This window comes from Branchiostoma belcheri, unplaced genomic scaffold (genome assembly GCF_001625305.1).
Source record: "Branchiostoma belcheri isolate BF01 breed outbred unplaced genomic scaffold, Haploidv18h27 scaffold40, whole genome shotgun sequence".
In the NCBI taxonomy this organism is placed as follows: domain Eukaryota; kingdom Metazoa; phylum Chordata; class Leptocardii; order Amphioxiformes; family Branchiostomatidae; genus Branchiostoma; species Branchiostoma belcheri.
Genome location: NW_017804021.1, coordinates 640,134 through 649,521, shown reverse-complemented (window position 1 = coordinate 649,521; position 9,388 = coordinate 640,134). Strand labels below are relative to the sequence as shown.

Here is a 9,388-nt window from a genome sequence, read left to right as displayed (position 1 = left end):
TGTCTAGTTTTGACATATATCTGCTGGAGTACTCTGTATTGATAACTGTTAACGTGATGATAGCCGCCATCGTGAAACGCCTAATCTGCAGTACAGTAGCATATGCCTTCTGACTGGTTAAACAAATGAAAACAAAGAAGAAATCATGTCAATAGAGCCCAAAATGGAAGATTTAAAAAATCCTGTCAATAGTGCCAAAAATGGCACTGCTGACAGGACGATCCTGTCAACAGTGTCAAAAATGGCACTGCTGACAGGACGATCCTGTCAGCAATGCAGTATTTCCTGTTATTGACAGGATCGTCCTGTCAGCAGTGCAATATTTTCTGCTATTGACAGGATCGTCCTGTCAGCAGTGCAGTATTTTCTGCTATTGACAGGACGATCCTGTCAGCAGTGCAGTATTTCCTGCTGTTGACAGGACGATCCTGTCAATAGCCTCAGGCTTTTTTCAATACACGTGAATACAGAATATCAGTGCAAAAAGGGGGAGGGGCACACACTATCATACCTGCAGTTTTAAAGGCACCCCGTTTTCTGGAGGCTTCGTCGAGAGGACTTCCCATATCCGACTGGCCTTGGTGTACGTTGTACATTTCCGTAAGTGTCTGAAGTTGACCGAAAGTGAACTTCTCAGTCGGCAAGACCACATCTTTCATCTGCTTAGCACTCACTGTACCAGTCTGCTTTCCGGCATGTCGTAAAATACATAAAACACGAATTTTCCGAAAAACAGTCACATTTACTTCATTTTAGACTCAAAGATGAAGTATTTGTGATGTTTTAGATTGTTAACTTTTGTTATTAGATGGTTTTTAAGGGGTGATTTTGATTTTCCATAGTCCTTACGACATACCGCAAAACGTTGTCCGTGACGCCGATTGGTCTGTTGAGGTTGTTGTGGGAAATTTGAAAGCCGAGCTGAGTCCGGTACATTAGACAGATTCCGTTCGCTTTTCCTCGCAAGATATGATAGGTAACGCTAGTTACATGTTCTGCAGTTGTAAGTGTCAAAATATCTGATGTTACTGTTTGTAGGTAACCGTTATGCGTTAAAAGACAGTCGTACTTTTAAACGTTGTAGTTTTCAGTGTGGGGAGGGGGGGGGCGGCTTTGTGTTTCATGCTGTTTCGAAAGGTGGCTTTTCCTTGACAGTTTTTGTGTCATATCCTGTGTTGAACCATTCTTTCTTTGTGTGAGAAAATTGCTCAAACACTGTATCAAAAGTTGAAAGTTTGTCAGTTGCCTGAGGCTATTGACAGGATGATCCTGTCAAACTATAAGAAAACTATTGACAGGATGATCTTGATAAAACAACATTCGCTAAAAAGTTTAAGTATAACAGAAAAAATGTTACATTTACATATTACATTTAATGATACACACGTGCCCTTTCTTTTTCAGGTCTATGGGAGAGTTCCGTACCCTGGTGTTGGCCAAGGTGCTGTCAGTGAGAGACAGCTGCTGTCTGTATGTCAGCTGTACCCACTGTTACCGCAAGCTGCATCAGCACACAGATGGGAACAGGTAAATGGTGGAAACCGAACATGCAGGAAAATGCATGTACAGTTTGTATCATGTATTATTTTTTCTTGTGAAAGCACCGGTACCGTTGGTCCCACTGGTTAGGGGTCATAGCGGGGAACCTTTACCAATTTATACAGATCAATTATTATATTTATGTAGATAATGTAACGGTTATGAATATTGTAATTAGGGTAATATGCATGTGTAATTCACACTTATGTGTGTAATACACACCTCTGAGTGTAATACACACTTATTGAGAAGAGTAGGGGTGACAGTTGTGGTTGGCTATTTTTTTGCTGGTGCGCCCAATTGTTTTGGGTTGGAAGCACAGTGCTCATAACTTCAAAAAGTTAGTCTGAAGCCCTGCAGCTGCCATGGAGCAATCAGTAATCCCACTGACGTGTTTAATACACACTTATGTGTGTAAATACACACCTCTGGGTGTAATACACACTTATCAAGAAGAGTAGGAGTGACAGTTGTGGTTGGCTATAGTATAAACTTGAACTGTAGCAAATCTTGTAAAGATCCCAATTGGAATCTCTGATAACTGTCCGATTCTACTAAATCTCTTTCCTAACATACTAAAAGTACATGTAATATTATAAGTATACATGTAATTCATGTCAATTGAGGATCACCTCCCGACATCTTCTGTCCTATCATTTTGTCTCCAATTTTTCTAACAACTGCGCATGCAACTGTTTTCCCTGCAGATATGAGTGCCTGAGATGCCATGCCGTGTACATAGCTGCAGACATCAGGTACAGGTACTGTCTCAACCTCACCGTCACAGACGACCAGACCCTGTGTGAAGTAGCCGTGTTTGGTACCTGTCTGGAACCTTTCTTTGGGATAAGTGCAAATGGACTAAAGAGGTTGGTCTTTTTAATAGAGATACATTTTGTTCTGTCATGATTCACGATGGTCAGATTTGGGCCCAAAAGTCCCACTCCGCTACTATGGAGATCGAATCCCCCGAACCCGCGAATCTTGTTCGATATGACGTCATTCGAATAGAGCGGGCGTTCGATCCGGGGTTACCCGCGGTCATTCACAGTAAAGCCGCTACAACCGGCTACTTCAAGCCCTTTTTTACTTGGGAACCACGGAACAGGAAAAATACTCTGATGTCCCGATTAAACGTACCGGTACGTTTATTTTTTTCGGCCCGAACGTCCACCCGGTACATTCTTATTAGGGACGGTACGTTTATTAATTTTTGGGAAAAAATTGTCCGTACGTACCGCACCATCAGCAAGTGGCCGGCGGCCGCAAAATTCGGCAACACGTCACAGATAAATATTTGGTCCATGATAGCGGCATTTCCCATGAATATAATGTATATTATTTATTTTTCGCCTGCTGTCCATTTTTAAGTCCCAAAACGTCTGAAAAAGCAAAAATTTGCCCACAAAACCGAAGGGGAAGGCGAGTAGCTAATCGACGTATTTAGCACATGGCGGCCGCAAGTCCTTGTCAAAATCGGCAACGCGGCAGAAAAATGCCTGGTCCATTTTAGCGACATTTACCATGAAAAAAACGTATGTGGTTTATTTTCCCTCTGGTGTTAGTTTTTAGGTCCCGAAACCCCTAAAAAAGTAGAAATTTGCCCACAAGACGGACGGCCGACGTGGGGAGGGCGCCTAGCGCCTGAGCAGCATGACCCGTAAAAAGTCAAAGGTCATAGGGCACCCATATTGCGCAATCACCGTAAAAGCGCCGATTTAGCTAATTTTAGGAATTGATACAATCACATTATCGATTTTTTAAAAAACAATGAGATGGAAACCAATCAAAATTTTATGCTGAATAATATTTTTTTTCTTCAAAAGTTTTTTTCTTCAGAAGTTTTTCTTCTTCAGAATCCAGACTTTGACCAGACTAGACAATGTACCATACCAAATAATTATTATGTTGAAATGGATTTTGTTGTAGATATACTCATTAAACCCCTATATTTGTACTTAATTGGGCTTGATTTTCTATCTCTTAAGTTAGTCAGATTTTCAACTCAAGTTGCAGGAGAAGGCTTAGCAAAGTGCATTTCAGAAGTGTAAAATGCAATAGCTTCTCCTACGGATTTTGTATTTCCCCAAAACAAGTACAATATATATATACTAGTATACTCATTAATTAAAGTGATATATACTCACTAATTAAATGTAACAGTGAAAGATTTGCCAATATATTGGTATTGACATAAAGAGCACATTTTAGTATGAAAGACACACAGTTCACCTGTCAATTTGGTCATTTTCCGGGGGGTATGTTTATTCCGGAGGGTATGTTTATTAGACTTTGACGATTTGTCCGGGGGGTATGTTTATTCCGGGGGGTATGTTTATTAGGGACATGAGAGTACACCTTTCCACAAATATGAGCCGTTTTCAAAACATTACTTCTATGCCGTGATTTCATAGTGGATATGTAACATGTAACGAAGCTACTACCGTCATCGTGGGTGACCTTGAAGGTCAGAATTCTTGTTGACGCTGTTATAAAATCCAGGTCCCCATATCCAAGTGGCACAGCATGCGTGCAAACATGGTATTTTAACCATTCCCAAAAATCGCTCAAATTACCTCATTGAGGGCTTGTTTGGAAGAGGAACGGTTTCCGCAGATTTCTGTCTTAGGGATTTTTTAAATATGGCCCCGATTATGAATTATCGGTATTTAAAGTTAAAACACTGCGTTTTTAGCTCTTCTTTTGACTGTAAGTCGAGTTTTAGTTAAAAAATAAAAAAATCCTAAGACAGAAAGTTTAATTTTACTATAATATTTCTAAAAATCCAAAAATCTAACCTTATTTTTAATTTTCGGGGCCTCTTAAAATCAGTTGTTTGGTTCTAGTGAACCCTTTTTGAAATCCGAAATTGATCTCATTTGGAAGCAAATGTACACAAAGTTGAGCAAATGCAGTGCAAGAATAACATTTGAGGTAAACAAAATCACTTATTACATTTTATTTTGACGAGTGTTTACTCTCCAATTACTTTTGTTTATTTTCAAATTTTACCCGTTGCCCCCGGGCCGGCCTGGGACTACCGCGCGGCCACGTTCGAACACGTTCTGTAACCCGATACCTCCCTAGTAATGCGACTTTTAGCCTAGCAACCGACCGCCGTGATTGAGCGCTCTGTTCTTACAATAGACTTTTCAGATCCAGAGACAAACTGGTTAAACTTAGAGGAAAACATGTCTTGAATACTGTTTGGTCAACTTTTTGTTGGAATAAGTTCAAGGTCAAGAGCTCACAGGTTCTATTCCTTGTATTCCTGGCTAGATACTGTGTTCTTGGGAAGGGCACACTTTTCTCTCTCCACCCACCTTGAAAATTGGTGAGATATAATGAGAGAGATAGTAGGCTCTGCCTTCCAATACTGTGCCTTAGACACGGTGGATCATCAAGGAGGCTACAAGACTTCCTACCTTTACCAGCTTTCTTTTACATTTGACATTATTTATGTTTCTGTTTTTCCCCTCAGTTTTCTTCAAAATCATCTAAAAACAAGCAAGGCCTCAACACCCAACAATCCAGACTCCCTTCTACATGAGGCACTGCAGAAGTCTCTGGTTGGGTTGATGTTCCTTTTCGGATTCAAGGTTAAATGTGAAAGGTCAAGGTCACAGAGGGAGAGACACTCGCCCGTCAGGATACGAAGCATCTTGGAAAAGACTTGTCAGCAGAGGAACGGATACCTCGGAAAAAATCTACCTCAACTCGTGGCTCACCAATTGGTCCACGCTAACAGAGACACGCCTTTTGTAAGCGTACTGGATTTGCTCAAATGGATAATTCTGGAAACTGATGACAACAAAGCCAGAGAAACAAGTACAAGTGAGTTTGGTGTTCCTAGAAACACCTTGCCATCTAGAAGGAGTGTGAACAGCTCTGATATCTCTTGGTGCTCGGGTAACAGCGCAAGAACGTCGTTTGGACAGACTTTATCAAGAGTAAGCCTCGGTCAGCAGTCGCTGGTTTTAAGCTGTGATGAAGGCAATAGTCTAATGTCTTCCACCATGTCAGATGACTTACAGAACGAATCAGACGAGAAAACAGACTCTAGCATCAACCACAGTACTTATTCTTGGGATGAGACATATTATGAAGAAAACCTGCAGCTGCATAGTGAGTCATATTATTTTCACGCTAATGCCTCAGAAGTTGCTAAACAAAATGAGGTTTGTGATGTACAGGTAGAAGGTCTAGATGGGAGAATGGAAAATAGAGCATGCTCAGCAACCAGACATCATGTTGTGATAGATGATGTTGGTGGTGGTGGAAATGAGCAAGAAGGAAAAAATGACGTTCATCAAGAATGTTCTAACACTAGCGGATGTGAGAATATGTCAGCACAGTTTCTGGAAGGAGCCTTTGACGAGACATGTTGGGAAGGGGAGACACCAGGAAACTTGAGTCACGAAGAGCAACAAAATGATCACCAGTCTGACAGAGGAGATGGTAGTGCAATGAGAGCGCATGTGCAGAAGGAACAGGTGAAATACACAGCAATAATAGTAATCATTATTATTTTTATTATATCAACTTGCAATTTTATAACCATGCCTGAAGACTTATTGCAAAGAAAACAAAGCAAAACACTGCAGCTGGTATACAAATTGTGTATCCTTAACAGAGATTGGAAATGAATTATAGAAATGAATCATAGAAATGCAAGAAGATTTGTTCATCACTCAGGTGTGATAAGCTTTAATACATTTGTAGGTTTCTAAGGATAATTCTTTATATATAATGTTTTGAATATTAAATGTAGTTCATTTTCCATTTGACTGCTTGTACAGTTTTTTTGTTCTCTCATTAACAGGCAGCAGCAATAGGGGAGATGTGCCATGACTGTACCCACCTGCATACATCCGATGAGACTTGTGGAGACCCTGAGGTAGAAGCATTGTACAACCCACAGCTGGCTGGACAGGAAGCTTACAGTTGGACACATGAACACGATATTCCAACGTGTAAAACTTCTACAGAAGATGAAGTTCCAAATGAAGAATTGAGTTTTGATGAATCTGTCAATGACAGTTATCTGTTATTGGCAGAGCTTAACAGTGATGACAGGCACATGCCAGAGAAAGACAATGATAAAGATCATTTTGACTGTTGCAGTGACCAAACTCACAACGTATGCAAGAGGGAGGTCGACCCAACTCACCAGGGCAGTAGTAGTGGTAGTGAAGACGTACGGCATCATGAGACCAAGACGTCTTGTGACGACTTACCGTATTCAGAAGGTCTGGACACCTTCATAGACCAGCTGGACCAGCCTGTGCAAGGCCCTCTGGAAAGACTGCGTCATACTACAGCTAGTAGCCACGAGAAGGATATGGCAGACTCAAATGTAGAAGACAAAATCTCAAGGCAAGAAGAATGTTTGGTACAACCAGAGAGTGGCATATCAAAAAATTGCACCAACATAATTGAGGACAATGGATTGAATATGAAAGAAAAGCATGAAAACATGATTTTATGTAACATTGAAGAAGAGAAAGAAATTCAGGCAATGTGGCAGGAAGACTTTCCATACTCTGAAGATCTGGACGCGTTCTTGGCAGAAATGGATGAAAACATCACTGTAGAAAGAGAAAGAAAAGAGGATGTACATGTGGTCAAAGAGATAGCTCAGCGGCCCATTGAAGATGAAACAGACAAGTGTGTTACCTCGGTTGAGACAACTGTAGACATTCATCAATGCAGGGCAGAAACTGGTAGTACTGCTGACATGGAGGGTAGCAGAACAAATTCATCCCTTCTTAAAACTAACACTGACAAAAAGGATATCAAAAACACTGACAAGATAGGCAGAACAAAATCTCTTTTTGAACGATTGGTGAGACGGAAAACAATCCTGGCTTTGAATTCTGCAGAAACCGATCAAACGACTGAGACATCAGATGAGAGTATAGACAAGGAGACAGAGGAGAAAGATTCTAGAGACCTTACTGGAGAATGTGACAGTGACAGTGACAGCACATCACGTTACAGAGATAAGATTGTCTCTGAGTCTGACACTGATTCAGTTTTGTCCATGTCATCTTCAGTTCAGCAGCCATCTGTCGTGAGGTCATCTTCCATTGTTTCTATCCCAGACTCTGAAAAGGGTGAAACATCCTCAGCAAAGTTCCCAACTGGTGATAAGAGTGTAGAGCAGCCACAGGACTCAACAGAGAATGTAGTTTTCATGGCAGCTTCAGAGGAAAATCACGACTTCTCTGCTCTATTTGATGAATCGTTTGGCCATCTGAGTGACACAGAATCTGTGGGTCCCTGCAGGGACAGTTGTGGAGAGGTAGGGGGCGTGAATGAGCTACCAGACACACCAGGTCCTCCATCCAGAGCGGCTTCTGTATTAAGAGCCAGCAGAACAAGCACGAGGAGTTTTAACATGGAGAATACAGAAACATCTCCGGTTACAAAGAATGGGAAAATACCTAGCTGCTACAACTACAAGACTGCCAACAGAGCGCGACGGTGCAAATCCTACTCGGACAGAAAGCGGTAATCTCCACACAACTACCAGTGATTGCGACAGCCCGGACAGCTCGCCCAATGAGCTTGCAGACACACCCCATGACAACAAGTGTCGGAGTTTCCTCTCCGTAAGAGGCACGTCGTTCAACTCTACCGCTGGTGACGGAAAGGTCTCTGACAGTGCTTACAGCAGCTCCATTTTGCCAGGTGCAGAAACAAAGAATGAGCCATTCGAAGAACTGAAGGGGAAGCAAGAAAGGCAGAGAAGGAAGAGTGTCCACTTTTCAAGCCACTTAGAATCAGTGCACGAAGTCAGCCAGGTGACAGGAACTGAGGAAGTGTTTGAAGATTACACTGTCTCAAACTCTGTGTTGAAGTCTCTCCCAATAGTTTCTCACTCTTTAAGGGCTTCAACAAGGAAATCACCACTTCAGCCAATTATAGATAACTATTATAAGAGTTCTATTACATGTGAGGGGACGCCTGAATTGTTTTCCCAAAGGTTGCCAAGTGGCAAGAAGGTGGCCACTAGTGTAGCCAGAATCAAGACACCAATGTCAGGTGAAGGTACACCAAACTTTTTCTCACAACTGTCCCCGACATCAGCAGACAGAAGGCATGTCAGAGTAGCGAAATCAGTAGGTAAATATGATTCCACACCCAACTTCTTTTCCCAGCTCTCACCGCGTGACAGCGGTAGTGACGGAATTGTTCCAGGAACGCAGGACAGACCGTGCAGAAGAAGGGTCTCCTGCATGTTAAAAAATGTAGTCAGGTTCCCTGTCGATGATGCCTTCCAGGGTACTGGTACTCCTGACTTGTTTGAGACTAGTTTTGCATGGTGACAGTGAAGGTGGTGACTTGGGGGCATCTCCTGATCTGTTTGGTGATTCGCCTATTCCAGACTCACCGGTCAACGTACGACAACACACAGCTGTCATGTCACTTTGCAAGCGCCTGTTTCACAGGCAGTAGAATGATAACCCGGTTTAAACATGGGCAAAAACCTATTAAATGGTACAAAAACTGTACTACGCATGTGAGAGTACAAAAACTACACAAAACGTGTTCAGCCTGCTATGACTTACATTCATGCTACCTCGGGGGCTGACATATGATCTAAATGTATATATGTTCTTGACGTATTAGGCAACACCAATCTAGTTTGTTGTTTCTGAAAAACATATGCTTAACTGGAAAATCATGATGAAAACTGCTTGAGAACCAGAGCGATGTTCTGTTTTGTCAAGGTTAGCCTGGGTTAAACCTCCTTGGTTTTCTGGAGTGAATAAAGACATATTCAAGTTTTCCTTAGTCTCCCTTCCCTCTCTTTACTATGTCCCCTTGCTAGATTTTCAAATTA

At 41.8% G+C, this 9,388-nt stretch overlaps 2 protein-coding genes across 2 annotated transcripts in view; one reads left to right on the top strand and one right to left on the bottom strand.

Moving 5' to 3' along the window:
- The window catches only part of LOC109477563 (probable asparagine--tRNA ligase, mitochondrial), a 26,619-nt gene extending 25,833 nt beyond the window's left edge, over positions 1–786 (bottom strand). Inside the window, exon 1 of the mRNA XM_019778886.1 lies at positions 512–786. Coding sequence (XP_019634445.1) covers positions 512–652 — 141 coding nt within the window. The 5' untranslated portion in view covers positions 653–786. The remainder of the gene's footprint in view (positions 1–511) is intronic.
- Positions 787–849: 63 nt separating this feature from the next.
- LOC109477537 lies at positions 850–9,329 on the top strand. The gene is made up of 5 exons (XM_019778846.1): positions 850–976; positions 1,405–1,527; positions 2,247–2,408; positions 5,021–6,032; positions 6,362–9,329. Exons 2-5 carry the CDS (start codon positions 1,409–1,411, stop codon positions 8,054–8,056), a joined length of 2,988 nt encoding a protein of 995 aa, XP_019634405.1. The 5' UTR covers positions 850–976; positions 1,405–1,408; the 3' UTR covers positions 8,057–9,329.
- Positions 9,330–9,388: the final 59 nt, after the last annotated feature.

What these genes read in the sequence shown, in the direction of transcription:
- LOC109477537 (XM_019778846.1), top strand. Translation starts at nt 1,409, where the DNA reads ATGGGAGAGTTCCGTACCCTGGTGTTGGCCAAGGTGCTGTCAGTGAGA. An exon ending in AGTGCAAATGGACTAAAGAG is followed by an intron (nt 2,409 to 5,020) that starts GTTGGTCTTTTT and finishes TTTTCCCCTCAG; the next exon opens with TTTTCTTCAAAATCATCTAA. An exon ending in CGCATGTGCAGAAGGAACAG is followed by an intron (nt 6,033 to 6,361) that starts GTGAAATACACA and finishes TCTCATTAACAG; the next exon opens with GCAGCAGCAATAGGGGAGAT.